The 19,612-nt window shown below is 42.4% G+C and overlaps 2 protein-coding genes across 2 annotated transcripts in view; one reads left to right on the forward strand and one right to left on the reverse strand.

Moving 5' to 3' along the window:
• The window catches only part of znf804b (zinc finger protein 804B), a 54,466-nt gene extending 48,562 nt beyond the window's left edge, over positions 1 to 5,904 (forward strand). The window contains exon 5 of the mRNA XM_084726922.1: positions 909 to 5,904. Coding sequence (XP_084583048.1) covers positions 909 to 4,776 — 3,868 coding nt within the window. The 3' untranslated portion in view covers positions 4,777 to 5,904. The remainder of the gene's footprint in view (positions 1 to 908) is intronic.
• Positions 5,905 to 18,339: 12,435 nt separating this feature from the next.
• Positions 18,340 to 19,612, reverse strand: part of LOC146321665 (uncharacterized) — a 36,405-nt gene continuing 35,132 nt past the window's right edge. The window contains exon 11 of the mRNA XM_084726923.1: positions 18,340 to 18,708. Within this exon, the coding sequence (XP_084583049.1) occupies positions 18,535 to 18,708 (174 nt within the window). The 3' untranslated portion in view covers positions 18,340 to 18,534. The remainder of the gene's footprint in view (positions 18,709 to 19,612) is intronic.

Here is a 19,612-nt window from a genome sequence, read left to right on the forward strand (position 1 = left end):
TTTACCCATCATTATCATTTTGGCTGTAGTTTATAACCAATTAATGATAAATTAACTTAAAAAGTGAATCAGTTATTTACATTTCTGATTGGTTTTCTGTTGAATGGCTTATAGACAAGTTGACTGATCATTTAACTACTAGCACATTGTATCAGTGTATATCTCAGATTTTAGATAATTGTCTATGTTTCTTTGTATTTTTTATTTTTATTCTTTATTCTATTTATTTATTTGGTCAATTTGTTTGATTTGGCTGTTGCAGTTAATTTAGAATTTGCTACTCAGGCATATTTAAATTATGGTACTGGCTTTGTTTTTAAATTTGAATAGCAATTAGACAATAAATTTTATAGATTTTAATTAAATGTAATAAGCTCAAAATAAGCCAAGTTGAAAAGGGACAGCTCACCAAAAAATTAAATATACATATTTATCTTATGGCCTGTAGTGCAATTTATCCATCCAGATTGTTCTGGTGTGAGTTTATGCTGAGATGTAGTGAGTCTGGAGGTTCTTTCCATGGTAACAAAGAAAGTAGTTCCTACATGAAACTGCTTACAACACGGTCTATGGAGTAACTTGAGTGACTGGGTCATGATTTCTGGAAAGAGGCATTGCTTTTGATTTTTTCCATATGGTTTCTTTTGTTTGTTTGTTTGTTTGTTTGTTTGTTTTTTGGTGCCTTGAGCACCACAAGCTAGTCAGCTAGTTTCATTATATTCAAGAAAAGGCACATGTCTCTACAGTTGGTATCTCAAAAAGTCTGCAATTTACACCAAAAGAATGGATGAATAGCACTATGGGTAGGAAGAACAATACAATTTTGGATTTTTGGGTGAACTGTCCCTGTAAGGGAATCAACTTAAATCAACTAAAACCAAGAATATTTGTGTTACTTTCTGTTGCAGGGCTCCAGGAAGGACGTATGGACTAAGAAGTGCAGTCAGGGCTGTGAGCCAGCAGCAAGACAGAGACATGGACCAAAGAGACCACAGCCCAGAGGACAAACCTGAATCCTTCGACCACACCCAGAGACCCCATCCTACGCAACCCAGGACAGCTCCAGAAGATCCATACCAATCTCCTTCCCAAACACTGCTGGCCACTGCTCTAGCAGAGTCCCCGCTAATCACACATCCAGCGTCCGATAGAGGCCCTCCTGCAGCGAACCCCCAGTCCTGCCTGGGTCTGTATCCCCAGCTTCCTCTCCCTGGGAGGGGGAGAGTGGGAGGCAGGCTTGGGGTGTCCTTTTGCTTCTCACGCAGGGGGCCCAGGCTGGAGCCGTCTGCCTCTGTCTTCTCGGACCTGGAGGAGGAGGAGAGGGAAAAGAGGGAGCAAATGAAAGAGAGGATAAAGGGAATAATGGAGGATATTGACAGGGAAATTGGCGAAGTCGAGGAGAAGAAGCACAGTGAGAGTGAGAAGCTTAAGTCCAGCTCTGACAGCGCTGGACCAAGTGACATGGTGCCAATCCCCAGAGAGGCTGCCAGAGGAGAGGAGGAGATTGAAAAGAGAGACACAGTGAAGAAACACTCTCCTCTTTCCACAGCAGCACCTGATAATCAGAGACACGATTCAGTATTGTCACCATCACAGACCCAGGTGACCCTGTGGGGCACGGCAGCGCTACCAGGGGCAAACATGGACACTGAACACACAGATAGTGACACAGACAGAAAGCAGGAAACAGAGAGGAGTCAGTATATGTGTGTGGTGGGGAAAGATGGCTCTACCTGCCTGAGATGGCCTGTCAGTTTGCTTAAGTTCACCAAGTGTCAACCGCACATCTGCTACAGCTGCAACCCCAAACGACCAGAGGAACTCACAGAGGATCTACATCAGTCACAACAAAATCAGTTGTGTGCTTTCCCAGATGAATCAAATCCACGTGTGCCAGCTATTCTTATACCAGACGCTCATTCCTGTTTACAAAGACAGACAAGACAGGAGCTGAGAGCACACAGACAGGAAAAGGCTGCAGAGAATTTCAAGGCAGAGCAACATATCAACGTGGAGACAGAAGAACACCTGTTCCTAAAGAACAAAACCCTTTCATCATTGGAAACAAGAGCAGAAAGGGAAAGATGTACGGAGGATTGTGTGAGGGCAGCCTCCTATCCATTTGACCCCGCTCATAGTGACAGCTCTGACACAAACTCCCAGAATCCTCTGGGAGGCAGATTAGGGGGTACGAGAGGGATCAGGGAGAGAGCCATCACAGCCCTGAGCTGTAAATCAGAGTCTGTCAACCAGCCTGGCACACAGAGGATGTGCATCAGCCCATCCAGGTGTGAGTGTGGGAGTGAGACAATGTGCGAGTGTGCCAGCGTACCACCAGCGTATGTGGGTGTCTCAGAAGTGTCACGCAAAAAGAGGAAAGCCGGCACAAAGAAACACAAGCTGGGGAAGAGGAAGAGGGGCGAGAAGGAAAAGGCTTCAAACAAGCGCCAATCAGCAAGGTGTAAAGTGAGGAGTGTTGTCTCTACAGTTTCCACCGGCAGAGAGAGGAGAGGAAACGAAGCTGGAGGGAGCTGGGGGAAGAAACGGAGGCAAGGGGAGACGAGGAAGAGGAGGTGGAGGGTGCAGAGAGCAGGGAGCAGCTGTCTCCTGGGGAGATGTGAGGCTGAGCCAGTATCTGTCTCTGTCAGGAAGAGGAGGCCTCACAGGAGCCACAGCACTGAATCCCAGTCTCAGGCAGAGCACTGCGGTGTCTACTCCCAGCTCAGCAGACACACGGCAGACAGAGACACCAAGGGGGAGGGAAAGCGAGACGAAGACGTGGTGACTTTTCCCTGGCGGTCTCACTTCTCCTTGCACTCCTTCTCACCAGGATGTAACTCGAAGCTGTTTTGGGAAAGGGGTCACCATAGCAACCCCAGGAGTTTCATTGACTGCTGTTACCCTGACAACAGCTGTGGTTGCAGCCCGGCGAGAAAGAGAAAACACCTCCACAGGGACAGGAAATTCATTCATAGTAAGAGGAAGAGTTTGAGGCATCGCGAAGTCTGGGAGGAGACGGAGCGGGGCAGGAAAATGGGAGGGCGTTCAGGTTGCAGAGACAGGGGATTGATGTCAGATACAGAACAGTGGGAGTGGATGAGAGGGGGCGAGGACAGCAGGATGCGAGCTGGGTGGAGATCTAGAAACAGAGCAGTGGAGTGGGATCGGTTGTCGAGGTTTAGCCCCAGTCCAAGCAGCTGGGGCAGGAGAAGCAGACATCTCAGCACAGAAGATGTAGACTGGGACAGGTGGACATGGGGCAGCAGTGACAGCTGGGAGGACAGGGGGATGCACAGATCAACGTCAAGCTCCAGGACAGACAGCAGAGACAGCCCGGGCTGTGTGTGGAAATGCGCAGGCACCAGACACTCAAGCTCGAGACACTTGTCTAGTCCAGAGTGGTGGACGAGCAGGCAAACGTACAGCCCCCAGAGTGTGATCAACACCCGGGCCAGCCGGTGCCACAGCCCGCGCTCCTGCAGCCCCTGCAGCACCACCAGCTGGGAGTGGAGCAGGAGCAGCACCTGCTCAGGAGTCACGGTGGATGGATTAAGGACATCCTCAGGAGCTCTAGGACATTCATCTGAAGAGGCAAAGAAACAGAGCAGTCCAACGTCCACTCCATCCAGCATTACCTCCAGCTCGTTGTCTCATTCTTCGCTTCACAGATCCTCTTTTGCCCCCACAGTCACAGGACTGAATACGCATTGTGAAACAAGTACCTCTCAGCTAAAGGAGCCCAATTCACAGTCCGACCTCGGCCAAGTTACAACACCTGGACAATCCCCCAGTAAATCTGTCCCACAGAAACCAGCCAGAACACTGCTTCTCCCTCTCATCGGCAAACTACCTGCGATCCAGAGAAAGGCTCGGAGGAAAAAAGGGCTGCTGGAAAAGAGTCAGGAGAAGGACGTAGAGGACGGAGAGGAAGCTAAGGGCAGCAGGGGGGATCCTGGAGTGGTCGTCAACAGTCAGAAATGTCCTCTGGACATGGCTGAGTCAAATCCCAACAGCACGCCAAATCCCTGCCCGTCACAGATTAGGACTGATGACAAACAGACAGGTGGGGAGACAGCGCCGCCAATCAGCTTTACCGCTGAGGAGATGGACAAATATCGCCTCCTGCAAGAGCAGGCAAGAGAGCACATGCAGAAAGTCCTGGAACAGACGCGAGAAGAGAGTGCAGACAAACATGCAGAGACAAACTACACACACACAGCTCAGATAGACAACTCAGAGGAACACTATACAACTGCACCCTTGCACAACCCTTCACAGCCTCAAACCCCTCAACTTCACACAGACACGATGCAAACACAAGCACAGCACACCCTCCAGGTCAGTCTCCCACTCCCACATGTCACCCCGCAGGAGAACTTTACTCCACCCATGCCTCTGGGAGTTCCCAGCCTCCCCCCTCTCCCTCCATCTCCCCCCCTCTCCAGCCTCCATCATATCATTTTACAACACACAGCCCTCTCCTCGTCTTCTTCCTCTTCCACCTCATCCCCCTCTCCTGCCATCCACCCGCTCCCTCACCCGCTGCCCCCTCTTCACCCAACCCTCCCTCATCACCTTCACCTCTCCCCCTTCTCCATTTCCTCCCTGTTCCCCTCCATCCTGCTGTCTCATCATCCCATCCCTCTCCTCCCGCAGTCCCCTGCTTTTCACGCGACCCCACTCGCTCCGCTCTCCCCGGTGGCCCTGCAACCCCTGAACCCGCAGCCTTTCATGGACAGAGCGTGGCCAGTAAGGTTCCAACAGAAGGCGTTGTGATTTCCACAGAGTAGCTGCCATGTTTATTAATCTTCCTTGGCAACACGGACTAGTGAGGGAATTTTTGGTTTGGATCACAGCCTGTTATTTGAAATAGGGATGTGTCAGTGCTTTTACTAGCATCAACTCCAACTCTTACTCACATATGCCCTCAGACGCACACACGCACGCGAGCATACACACACACATGGCCCCAGTATTGACTGTTTTCAAATGAAAATTTGTTTCTCCATCTAGCCTCTGCTGTGTTGAAGCAGACAGTGAGAGAAAACAGACTTTGATCCTTTGCTTTTTCCATCGTTCCTCATTCAGGCCCAGAATAAAGGGAAAGGTGCACCTGCTATTCAAAGACAAGCTGGGCTCATGTCATCCTCTCTCTTTCCTTCTGAACCACAGACAGGCCAGCTGCCTTTTGAAGTATCCTTCATGCCAGGGACAGAGGGGCAAGAGATAGTGATAATACTCTCCCCTTATCTCCATTTCATACAGGTTATCTGAGTTAGAGTGTGACTTTCAACAAACATAAATAATGTTCCAGGAACCGGGGGGCACAGCACAGCCATTTTAACCTTGGTGTATACTGTATTTGTGTCTTTGTGTGTGCAAGATAGAGGTAATTCTGGACTGACACACACACATACACAGTAGGAAGGACAACAACTAATTTCCATATCTGACACATATAAAGACCTGTTTTGTCTCTATAGTGTAAATATACTGACAGTGAGTGATAATATTAGAATCATGGGAAACAATAAAATAAAAGACAAATTTAACCTTGACCAGTAGCTTATTCCACACTCAGCGACTTCAGTGAGTCAACAACTTTTCATATTCATATGTGACATAATCAATTTTTCCTACACAGCATTTAAAAAAATCACTTGTTGAGACAGCGCTGAATGGATTGAGTCTGTTACATTAAAACTGGGGTGAAAATAAATGGGCTTTAATGCTTTTTCTTATTCTGTCTGATTCATGTTGATCGTGCAACATGTTGCAACACATTCCACATGAAAAATTGATACTGTGTGGTTTACCACAGCTCAAAGTGATGCCCAGAATTCCTAAGAGTCTTTTAAATGATCACGGAGAAGTGGCTCCAAACCTTTCTTGCTTGTGACCCCTTTATTCGAAGCAATGTCTGCTTGTGACCCAATGCCACAGAGTGCATGTCTATGAGCTGAGAGCATGTCAACTGCAAAGGACAGTTGTGTAAGAAGTACTCAGATCCTTTACTTAAAGGAGAAATATTTAATATGTTTACTGTTCTAAATCTTAAAATTACCACAATTTGTCATCAGAGATTAAGGAATACAGGATACATTGAAACACCAGCTTCTCTTACAACAACGCTTCAGTCAGTTTTCTTGTTTGAAATTTCAATTCCAGGCTAGAACATCTGTTTTATTTGCCTGTTTCACATAAATTAGGTCAAATTAATGCCGAATGTCAGCAGAAGGAGTAACTGTCTGTTTATAAGTGGTAACAAATCATCAATAACCATAAGGGTCAAACTGAGCAATATGTTAATGGCGTCAGGCAGGCAGTAAGGCAACCAGGCACTGAACTCCAACTGCAGAGTGTCTTATTTTCAGACCAGTGGGATTTTTGTTTTCAGGATAATAGGTTTAACTTTGCAACTGGTCAACTTACAATCTGGGACTTGTAGTCACTTGTTATTATCAAGCCTGAGTTTTGGGTCTGGGGAGGAGGGGTGCTGGGAGAAACAACCTCAACTTATTTAACTTATTCTATGCACTGTCTATGTTTCCAATTTGCTATTTGGACTGCAGAACTCATTGTGAACACTAGGGTTGTACGTATTTCCCCTGTGAGTAAAAGTACGATTACAGCAATTTAAAAATACTCAAAATATAGTAAAGTATTAAAGTAAAAGTACTGTTTAGCTCCTCTGACTGATATTTTAGATGATTAATGCTGAAGCATCAATGTGCAAGCACTAAGCAGCATGTTACTGTTTTAGCTTGTGGAGGTGGAACTAATTCAAACTACTTTATATACAATTTTATATACAGGGACGCCAACCTGTGGTTTGATGAGATGATTAATGGGAGAAGAAAGAAGAAAAAAAAACGTATGATTGACAAGCCTTTGGGACTTTTTCCAGTCTTAATTTTTGGTGAGCTATTGGATCATTTGAACATTTATTGAAATTCAACCAACTGAGAAGATTAGATGGACAAATCAATATTTGGTAGAGCTGTTAACAACTCGTCTGAAACGTGACCTCCACTACACACTGCTTTTTTTTAAGACATCAGAAGCCAAAAAGTTTAGAAACCACTGGTTTAGTCTTTAACAAAGTGTATGTATTTAAAAAGTTTCTTATATCATCCATTGTGTCAAATCTTCATAGTAAAAGTAACCAGTAACTAAAGCTGTCAAATTAATGTACTGAAGTGGAAGTATTAAGAAGCATAAAAGGGAAATACTCAAATAAAGTACAAGTACACTAGATACCCAAGGAGGTAAAGCTATATAATACTTCACAAAAAAGCAAAGGCTGCAGAAAGGTAAAAACAAAAACAAAAACAAAAACAAACAAATAACAACAAAAAACTAACTAAAAAACCACATAATATTGTGTAGCAGATATTTTAATTGTCTTACACTGGTAATCAACTCACAACCACCTAAATTCATCTTGAAATGAATTACCCCTTTAGAAGGTGCCAATCCTCAGGCTGAAAAATCACTGTCCTTAAAGGGTGTGAAGAAAAGTAATGGTGACATTTAATACATTTATCCACCAAGTGTAGCAATTTATTAAATAATAAAAAGAAGGATCAGTTTGGAAGTATTATTATTGTGTCAGTCACAGAGTTAGATCCTGGCCTTTAAAAAAAATACCATACTTTGTTTTAATAGTGTGCTATTAGTCCTTTTTATTGCTAGACAGATAAATCATTTTGTCCAAAGAAGCACATTTCTTTGACAACATTTCATTATAACGTCCAGTCTGACCTTTAGTTCACTGTACTGGGGATGCCCAAAGCTCAAAGCCAAAAAATATCCTCTCAGTTTGAAGATTTACTCTGCAGCAGCACACAGTTTTGATGTTGTGCTTGAATATTAGATCATGTCATGTGAGGTAAAACAAAAACCTTTTTGCATCATTAATGAGACATCGATGAGCTTCTTTCTTGCATGTCTTGCCAAAGGTTATGGTGGTTGGTAACTGTTGCTATGCATCCATGCCTGGTGATTGGTGAATGTGCGGATGTATTAGAGCTGCTTGCCAAACAGTTGATCACTGCAGCGGCCGGCACTCAGGGAGCAGAACACAGAAGAGAACAGAGCGGCATCCAGATGGTCTATGGACTTGGACTACCCAGAGTGCTTTGAGAGATTGGATTGATTTGGCCTCCGTGATATCAGTGAACACAGCCCCGAACGCAGGGGGGCTACAGCAAGGGGTGACATAAATACAGACACAAAAACAAGATACAAAATGTACACTGCCAGTCCTGAGGTGTTGGCTAGAAATATAAGTCAACCCCTGCAGAGATTCAGTAATTAGAGCACAATTCCTCCTTCTCCTCCTTCTGACCCCTGAGCTTCTGTGTGCATGTGTGTGTGTGTGTGTGTGTGTGTGTAAGTGTGTGAGTTTGTGAGAAACAGACAGAGAATCCCTATCTCTCTCCACAGGACGGGAGATCAAACAGACTGTGTGAAATATAGAGCAGCAATAATTAGCAGCTGTTACAGCATCAAACCTCTCTATCTCTACCTCTCCCTCGCTCTGACACACACACACACACACACACACACACACACGCTCTATTGCTCTGTTCTTATCCCAGAGTTTAATTTAGAGATACTCAAATGTGCTGCGACTCCTTGCTCCTCCAATACTGATAATCGGGAGGATGATACAAAATCAACCCACTCCAGTTTTTCCTCCTTTTTCTCTCCAGTTCACAAGCATTAAAATCACAGCCTGAAGGGGAAATGCAGAACAGTCACATACACAAACGAAAAGCAATTACAGAACTTTGGAAACACAGAAATATGTTTAATTAATGCTATTTTAAAAGCAAATTTAACCATGAATATGGAGAGTTCAGGACCTTCATTTCACACTCAAAAAGTACCTCACCATTAGAATCTTCTTTAATCATGAAGTAAATTTCCACAGACAATTATTAGATTCATATAGATGTATCTTATCATTTAAATTAAAGTGATAAAATGGTTTCAGTCAGAAACCAGTGTGATTTTCCTCAAACCACAGCGTATTGACTTAACGTAACGTAACCTGATTCCACTATCAGTCACAAAGTTGACAAAATTGTTCCCCCATAGGGGACTCACTTGGATGGTAGTACATGGCGAGAGAGAAACTTTTTGTTCTTTGTTTAACTCTGTCATGAAATACACGTATGATCATGTCATAGTTAAGTTTACTTTTGTATGATATCTCTTGTCTCGCACAATTTAAGTCAAAAAACACTAACGTCGCTGTCCCACTCATTCACTTCATGAACAAAAAGTGTAAATATCATAAACCTTTGTTCACCACAGAGCTTATTTTCTGCAATTATGCAAAATCCAGTGGAAAAAATCCCAGTGACTTTTTGCGGAGGGAACCAGAGCAATGCTAACTTCTGCACTGGACAACAAAAGTACATCATCCCTGCAGTCGTCTATCCAACCTGGGCATTTTCACAGAAAATCAAAAATACATCTAAATGTAAATGTCCAATATTTTAATTGGCCTAAAATGACTAATTTATGGTTGTACAATGAATGTCCATTAACAGTTTTTGAGTGTATTATATATTATAACACAAAATTAGAAGTCAGAGACACACATAGAGTTCCACACCAGGGTCATGTGGAAATTAGTAATCACAATATGACTGTACTTTCTGTCAGTGACTGATTAAATCATTACCTAAGCCCTGAGATTCTCCCCCTGGTGTGGCTGCATTTGCTGTTGTGTGTGCATGCGTGTATGCCAGTGTGTGTATTTGTGTGCACACGCAGCAGTGTGAGTTGATTTATGATCGAGAGGAAGCGGTTTCCTCAGTCAATCGCTCCTGTGAATTAATGAGGTATAAAAACTAAAGCTGGCACTCAGTCAAATACACCAGCAGTCACACAGAGAGCTCACTGCCGGGGCACGATCACCTCTATTGGCACCACATTTGATTGTTAGATTGTGGGTATAGATTGAATTGAGCAAAAAAATAAAAAATAAAAGGGGTCCCTCACGGCTACTGAAGCGATCCATCGACCCAAATTGTAATGCTGTATAAATGAGACACTTCCCATCTTCTGCTCTCTCCCTTTCTTTCCCTTTTTTTCGCGGTCTCGCCTCCTACCCCTCTCTTTGATTCAACCAGGTCAGTGGGGCTGCGTTCAGCTCCCCCGGCTGTTCTCTGACTGTGCAGAAGAAAAGGCACCGTTACACTTCGTCCTTTCTATTCCCCTCATTCACAGTCTAGATCTTTTGCATGTGTGAATTCTGTTGTACAGCACAGACTTTCACCGCACAATGTGCTTTGCAGAATTATAACACAGAGGAAGCCCTTCCCACAGCTTTTCTCCCCACAGTGACATTCATTAAAAGTTTTCTTGAGTCGTGTCAGACTGTGACATACAGTACCAGGTTGTTCCACTTCACTTTACATCTTTTCACTGAATCTCTCAGCCGCTTAGGAATAGTCGTTATACTAACAGCAAGGATAATATTTTAACTATTCTACAGAGCCACCACATGTCATTCAAAAGTTATTACGAGTCAAAATTAATTTAAAGGGATAGTTCAGATTATTTGAAGTGGGGTTGTGTGAGGTACTTGTGGACAGCCGGCCATCTCCAGTTTGGAGAATGAGCAGGAATAACAGTGACATCAGGTTGGGAGGCAAAAATTACTTTAATCAAAAGGATAATGTTGTACTGCTGCATTTCAGGTTGTAAGACATATAAATGTATGAAACTGTTATCAGTACCAGCAAACGCTTCCCAGTTGATCAGCAACTGAAATCACAATAAATAATGAAAATCTGGAAAGAGATCTGGCCATATTTCAAGGTAAAACAATATATTTAATGACACATTAGCTACTGTGAGATAAAAGCTTACATTAGCATTCAAACACTTCCTTGCTAACATTACGGTTTAAAAGTGTTAGGCTACATGATTGGAAAGGTCTTGATTAATTCTTCAGTTAATATTTCAGAATTAATGTACAACTTTCCTATGCAACACTATCAAACGGTACTGTTAGCTAGGAGGTGGTTGAGTGCTGCTAATGTTAGCTGTTGTCTAAAAGTAGCTAATGTTTTATCAAATAGGCCTATGCCATTTTACCTTGAAATATGGTCTTATGTACCTCTGAATTTTCAGTATTCATCACCATTTCACTTGGTAATCATTTGAGAAGCAGTGAAATAATAATGATTTGTCAGATTTCCTACATATATATGGCTTACAACTTATAACGCAGCATTACGACATTTGAACTTCCCACTCCGAGTGTAGTGTCAGAGGAAAATGCCTGCAGTGTGAGTATGGTGAATGTGCCGCTGTGGACTATTTAGAATATCTTCATTGCTTTACTCTGCCTTTTCCAAACCGACCAAACTCCATTGGCAAAAACAGTAATTTTACCTCACCGACAACAGGACTTGCTGGTTTATCGCTGCCTCGATCGGTTAGTTTGTTTGGGATATTATGTAACTTCGGTGAATCTGCACTGACCTTTTAAAACATTAAAGTCACACGACAATTCAAACAAACTAACAGATCTAAACAGAGCTTACCAACAACTCCTGTGTCCTGCAAGGTAAAATTACTGTTCTTTCTGAAGTAGTCCGGTTGCTTTGTCGAAAACAACACAACCTCAGTTTCCTGTCGCAAAGGGCTGTCTGATGGCAAGGTAAAGTAGTGAATATATTCTAAATGTAGTACACGTAAACTCATATTGATTTTGGGTGACTTTTTTAAGGAGACTAAACTACATTTTGGTAAACTTCTGTTCTGGTACTCGTCTCTGCTTCTCCAAAGTTGGGGCATGCCAGCCTCTATCCATTGTGCTTAATACAGTGACTATCCATTAGTACCTCAAACAACCCCACTTCAAATAAGCCAAACTGAACCTTTAAAAAGGGCTGAGGTGCTCAAGATTAGAATCCATTAAAAACTAGTTTCCACCAGTTGAATCGTCAGGTGTCTTCTTAGTCACATCATTTGATCGTATAGCATTGTGCATGTTTGATGGTTTTAGTTTGATGTGTCACTTTGTAAACTTGTGAGCATCTCAACTTTGTGAGCTTTTTAACTGCCATAGAGGTACAGTTCAAAGAGTAATCTGTCACCATTTATGTGTCAAGAGACACTGTTGTTGCTGCAGGAGCAATATGTGGAGAGTTAAGTGGCTTCAGGCTGTTTAGAGCTTTTACATCAAAAAGATATATCGCTGTGTATAAATCTGAACCAGAAAAGTGTTTTTATCCTTTGAAACATCAGTTTATTTTTTGTTTTTTATTCTATCCATTTACTGTATGCTTGCCTCTCTTGTTGTGGAGGGACTATTTTGTGTGGGACTTGTATTATGTAGAAATAGCTGTGATTTCTGTTCTACGATGGATTTAAGGCTTAGAGGAGGTAGTGGGCTCGGTGATACTCTTAAACTTGGCACAGTCGCCCAAGGACATGACACTGTCAGCACATTGCTTACACTCCTCTGCACACACATACGAACACACGCACGCACGCACGCACGCACGCGCGCGCGCACACACACACACACACACACACACACACACACACACACACACACACACACACACACACACACACACACACACACAGAGGTGTAATAGGGTATAATTTAGGAGGCTGTAATAGTGAGATGTGATGCTCTGTTGTAAGACAGCATGGCTAATTCCCCGGTTATGTTATCTCTGAGAGACAGATGTTCCCACCAAAGATTACTATGCGTGCACACAAAACAAAAACAACACACATCAACTGTGTGTATGCAGAGATGCATGCACACATTCAATCCTGCAGACAATAGGAGCAGCAGGATGGTCAAAAATAGCCTTATTGACCAAAAACACAGATCAATGATGAGAGGACTTTTCTGAGAGTTACTTATGAGGAGTAATGAGTTTCTGCAGAATACAATAAAGAGAAAAACAGCAGCTCCCAAAGAAACTTTCCCTCCACAAATATTACATTTAAAACAATCAAATGCATCATATAATGGATGTTGACATCTTGACATATTGATTGGAGGGAAAAACACACATTTTTTTTTTCCAATAAGACCACTCTGAGACAAACCACACCACCTTTTAATGATCAAATTAGGCCCCACAAAAGAGCAAGTATTAACCCTTTGTGTCAATCCATCAGCTGCAGTGCCTTTCCCAGGTCACACACACTTCATCCATTACACAGGAAATCCATCCTCTACAGGAAATGGCTTCAGTGTGGACGATAAAGGTCAGTTGATTCATGGCGTCTCACAGTGGCTGTCAGGAAAACCCTCAGGTCAGATAACCATCACTCTCATTATGTCGTTAATTCACAGTTTGAATGCGCGGCCATGGCGCAAAGAAAGTGATGCAGATGAGTGACATGTAATTCCTGCCTGTCAGGGGAGTCGATTCTGTCCTTGGTTCTTGCTTTGTCTGGCTTGTCATTTACAGTAGTATCATTGAACATCCATAAAACCTCTCCTGCACCCACGCACACACACAGAGAGTGTCCATGATTCAAAAACATCCCAAAAGTGGCTTTGAGAGCTTGAAAGAATTGCTCGTACACCTTGAAGCAAATTTGAGTGCTTGAGCGTGACTTCAAGAGGACAATTTGCACAAATGAACATGTGAATGTGTATATAAACAGCCGAACTGCCTCTCAAACGCCTTTTCTCCTCTGAGCCCTGATCTCCCTCCTCCTGTTTCCGTTTAACTGGTTTCAGCTTTAAGTCTCCAGATTCTGATAATTTCCCCCCTAATCCCTTCAGAGGAGCACCCCGCTTAACTCTCTAATTAAGTCAACGATACACACATGCACCAACACAGGATAAACAGCACATGCACACACAGCTTGTAGCACTCAGCTATCTGATGCACGGACAATTGGCGGTTGCTGTGTTGGAGTGTGTGTGCGAAAGTGTTTGTGTGTCTGTATTTCAATGATTAAGTCCCAGTCAGGATGTTGTTATGACGACACATGCATTTTTAAGCTGTTAATCCAGGATTATTCTCCCCTCCGCTCATCTCATTACCGTCGATTATTAAAAAACATACAGGCACACACGCATGCACACACACACACACACAAATACTAATTATGGGTTGGTTTCCCTGGAGACTGAATACATGCCGCTAAGGTCTCCAAAGATAGCCTGACATACAGGTAAAAACAAATACAAATGAGTGCCTGTAAGACATTAACTATGCATACAATGTAATGATTTTTTAAATGTTTACATTTGTTATTCTATGGATATTTGAAATAAGAGTGTGGATTAAAAAAAAAATCTTAAGATTCATTGCAAGTCTCTATTAAGGATTTTGAACTGATGCAGAAAAGTCAATAAGTGGAATTCAAAACCAGTTCTTGACATTCTGATGACCTGAAACAATCGTGTTAAATGGGCTGCATGTTCTGTTCGGCTGAACAAACTGAATGATGAAACGTAACCGACGTAAATATGTGCGTCATGTTTGCGTTCTAAAATACATTATGAGTTCTGGTGAGGATGGCTGAGTGTGAGCAACTACAGCTAGATACAAATGACAGGAGGTAAAATGAATCAGGTATAGAAATCAAAAATTTTGACGCATTGATAATTGTTTTTTAATGACACTGTAGCCCTCTGAATCAGAATTGAATTGAATTGTGAGATACCAAGCGGTCTCAACCCCTAACCTGACACTCGAAAAACATGAATGATCAAAACTTGCAGATCTGTGGCGGGGCAGACACATGTTTTATATGTCCGATTATTCCTGTGCTTTGGTCTCTCAGAGAGCCATTTTGGTCTTTCAGAGAGCGATTTTCAGCATAGAGTGGGAAAGAATGAGAGTAAACAGTGAGTGTCCTTTCCCGGTGATTGAATGTGTGTCCTTGTGTAGAAACTGCACTCCCCTCTCTCAGCGACTGAAAATATTCCTGCGGTGCTGAGGCTGATGTACAGGTGAGAGAATATCCAAGGATTTTGAGATCACCTGAGGCTTTGTGTCCACTATGGCCCACTCACACTAGGTCAGCTCAGAATAACCAGAAAGGGCTGACCGCCGATGTCCAGTCACCCCTGGAGTCATTAATCACACAGCACTGCAGATGAGCCACATGGACACGTGGCAGCACACACAAACACACGCACAAAAGTAGAGCACACACACTAGAGCCCATTTTAATTATAAAGCCAAATGCTAGATGACAGCATCGCTCCAGGTAGTCAGTCCTTGAGGCCTGTACTCCTGGTGCATTATCATACACTAAACATCACAGACATGAATATTTCTGAGCTCAGGCCACAAATAACAACACATCATATCATATTAAACTATCAATATCTGCATATACACATACACAAACACACACTCACACACACACACACACAGACCGTATCATATCTGTACCTTTTCTCTTGAGCTTTATTTTCTGCTCTTTAAACACAAACACACACAATCAGACCCTGGTATCTGAACCCCTGTATTCCCAAACAGGCCTCTCAGCTTGCAGCCGGGTCGCTATCAGCAGCTGGATCTCTGATAACGTTCCCATTTACCGGTTATGAAATTCTTCAAAGGGGCCGCGCAGCAGTGAATGCCCGTGGTGTGTTGTGTTTGTTAACAGGCATAGCGCATGGAGAAATTCTCTGTGGTGGTTGTGTGTTCCGGCATGCATGTCACATACAGTACAACAATCGCCGCCCCCTGCTAAAAAGGTATCTGAGGAAAATGTCAGTTTATGGAAAAAAATTAGGCTTGAGAAAAGTCACAATTGTCCAGTATATTTTGCAGGTGCATAAAAAGACAGATGTTGAAACTGTTTTGTTAGAGGCTGTTATGTTTGAGACAAAAATCAAGTTCGAATTGAGTTCGAGTCCTCCAGCTAGCTGGGGGGGCTGTGGAGTTTGTGGCAGGGGCAAAGCTTCCTCGTGTCTGTGTGGGTTCTCTCTGGGTGCGTGAGTGGTTGCAATGAGCTGGTGACTTGTCCAGGGTGCACCCCGCTTAATTTTTTTGATTTGACTGAACAGTTTGAGTAATTTCTTTTAATGGAAAAAAAAACAATATCAAAATTCGTTCATTCCAGCTTCTTAAATGTGAATATTTTCTGTTTTCTTTAGTCCTTTTTAGATTATGGAAAAAAACTAAACAAATCTTGGGCTTTGGGAAACAGTGATCAACACTTTTCACCATATTCTGACATTTTATAGACCAAATATCCTATTGATTATTCAAAAAATGATCAACAAATCAATCAACAGTGAAAACAATTGTTAGTTGTAGCCCTAAAGGCACAAGGTGGGAAATGATCCAATATCTTTGTGTTGTAGGGAGGTTAAATGTACACAGTGTGATAGCACTGATCTATCTGGGAAGTCAACTAGGAGGTGGTTTCTGCATGTCTCATAAACTGTACAGACATGTCAACCACTGGGGAAAAGAGAAGAGAATTTGGATAAGTTTCACAATTGATGTAAAGGAAAACAAGACCCTTTGCAAACAGTGTAGAGCATCAATTACTGGTAAAAACACAAGGATACTGAGGCAACATCTGCAGACACATCGTCCTAAAATTCATGCAAAGGAAAACATACAAATATTTTTGTTTTTCAAGCTAACATTTTATCAGGTTAACATGAGCTGATGAGTTTTTGCTAAACTTGAAATACAATACAAGCTAAAAGAAATCACCGCTTTCCCGTACTGATTAGAGAAGTGAATGATTTTGCTAATCTTAGATCAAATGTGTAAATCTCAAGGCCCACCACTGGCAAACAATATCATTTGTGCAACAGAATGCAATGCTGCGTTACAGAAGTACGATGTCTGTAAACTACATGTCCCAAAATGCAATCCACTCATTTAAGGTGTCCAGCTGCTAGATGTCTATGTAGACAGCATCTCAATGTCAGAGTTATTTCCAGTGGTGGCACTTAAACTGAGTGGTGGTAGTTTCATTAGTAACATTAATAGTGGTCGCCTAGCAAAAGGTGATAATTTAATTTTTAAGCAAATTTAGATTTTGGATTTGAAACCTCTGTTGTAGGTTACACAAACTGAAACAACCATTATCGCTATTTTGATTGTGTTACTACACTACTACTATACTAATATATTTATACTGTCTTACATTAACAACCAGCCCTTCGAGAGCAATTAAAACACTTATGTAGCCTGGGATGAAACTGAGTTATAGATGAAATATAATGGCGGTATACTTAATGTTAGACATATGACGGGAGAATGGAGCAGAGATGTGGCATATTTAATGTTATGGAATATGTCCAATATACAGTTACAATGTAGGGTTTTGTTTTTTCCAATTTTCAGTTTGACATCTCTGGTCTGAACTGGTGGTTTGTCATGCTGTGAGTGTGTCACATTTTGAGTGTTTTTTATGCTGGTTACAAAAACAGATTGATCAAATGCTGTAATCTTTTTTTGTCCACAGAAAATAGCTGCATATCCAGCAGAAAGGTGAAGAGGCAGAGTTTGTGCGTCTGAGATGTCGAATCTCAGACGCACAAACTCTTGTCTCTTCACCTTTCTGCACTCAATTGTACATAAATGTAAAAGTGAAATGCATGGGTCCATTATTGTGCCATGCCCTTACACTAACCCATACCATTACACTGCATAACCCTGTCTGTGAGTTTAAAAGGCTGCAATGTGAAAACTAGTAAAAAAAAAAAAAAAAAAAAGAAGAAGAAGAAGAAGGCAGAGTTGCCCGTTTCTACCCTCTGAAAGGCTTTGTGCCAGACACTTTGAACAGCCTAGCAGAGAGAGGAACGCATGCTGCATAAGTTAATGTCAAATTCTCTCTATTGTGTCTTGTCTTGTTGAATCCAATGAGTTAACAAAAAAGGGGAAAAAATCCAAAGCTGGAGAGAATAAACCGAATACCATAAAAATTCAAGAATTGCACATAAACTTGAAATATCACAACTGTTACATGTAATGTTAGCATTAACTGTTTGTTGGCACACACTGTGTTCTAAGAATGATTACACCGTGATGAGAAATTTAATTTTACTGCAGTTACAGAGGGAAGCACTGCTGCTGCTGCTGCTGTGGTTATACTGAAAAGGACCTGAAGTAATTATTGTGCATTTATGTGTATGAATGCATGTGTTGTGTATGTTTGCTTGTAGAAACCAGAGCGTGGGTGTTTACAGGAAGGTAAAAGCATTCAAAGATGTTTTGCTTTCGCTGCTGGAGAGAGGTAAAGCTCTAAAACTAATTTCTTTCATCAACGTCTGTCAAGGAGATTAAGGGAAGCATTACTCAAGTATGCACTTATTCCACCAAAAGCATTAAACAACTGACTGAAAAGAGATTGAGTAGACTGCAGCTTTTAATGCCACTCTTTTTGTGCATCTTCAGTTCAAATTTCATCTTTGATAAACAGCTGTGAAAGGATAACCAGTAAAAAAAAGGCACTTTAGAGGGAGCGCAGCAGAACATTTAAACTAGAGGGAAGCATGATGGGGGAAAGTGAAATCACAGAGCACAAGAAAAAAAGGGGCCGTGGTCAGTGTTCCATGGGTGCCTCCGCTTCGTCCTCCTCCTCATCACTACAGGGTTCATAATCGTCATCCAAGACTGGGTCCTCCTCCTCTGCCTCCACTTCTCCTCCCAGCTCGCCCAGCAGCTGCTCCACGTGCTCCAACATCGGCTGGTCATCACATCGCAGCTTACCGTACAGCTGGGGAAAGAGGGAGAGGAGAAAAAAAAAAAAGACAAAAAAGGATGATGCAAGTGTGTAATGGGTGAGTAAGTAGACTGGAAAAATGGAAATTTTAAATAGAAAGTAGGTTATACAGCAGGACTGTTGAGTGCAAAATTATACCGCGGAGGCAATACAAGAAATGAGATATGGTGAGTGAAAAGCTCTCGACTGAGGCTCGTCCGTTGTGTCACTGAAGATAACAGTGCATCACTATGGCATCAGTAAGCAGCAGCTTGGAGTTGAGGCCGGGAAGTGAGGAGCCCTGAGGTTTTAAGTCTCTAAGTGCTGGTTAGGCCGCCTGAAATATCCAACAGCAGCTGCATTCTGTCAGTGCGGCAGTCACGGCTCGCAAAACGCTGGTAAACAGTTTTTGTCTTTCATTTGGCAAATCAGCACATTTGATACACCGTTCAGCCGCATAGGAGACAAAAAGACAATTTATCTTCCTCTTGCTGTTGCAACATGCATGCACACACACGCACACACGAAGAGATGTATCCTGAAGCACATATGGTTATGCGGCGTAAATGTGCACGTAGACACACATAATCAAAGTTGTTATCTCAGTGAAATATGCCGTGAAAGAGCAAGATAAAAAAGTCCTGTTCTCAAAGCAGGCAGCAGATTTATCTCTGTAAAATACTCTGCTTGTGTGTAATTACTGAACTCAAAGTGGAGCTGGGTGATAAAACTACTGGTGCTACCACTAAGGACAGCAAGCAGAACGCTGCGTTTCTGCGTGTGCATACATGGGAGTTAAGGGGAACTGATACAGCAATTTGTATTAATGCTTTTCTTTCCAGAAACACAACTAGAGAGAACTAGAATTAACGCCTTGCAGTTATATGCCTCTGCCAACAAGACAAGTCCCAGTTTACAT

The sequence above is a fragment of the Lutjanus erythropterus genome, chromosome 9, assembly GCF_056507025.1.
Source record: "Lutjanus erythropterus isolate fLutEry1 chromosome 9, fLutEry1.hap2, whole genome shotgun sequence".
NCBI classification, from domain to species: Eukaryota; Metazoa; Chordata; class Actinopteri; order Lutjaniformes; family Lutjanidae; genus Lutjanus; species Lutjanus erythropterus.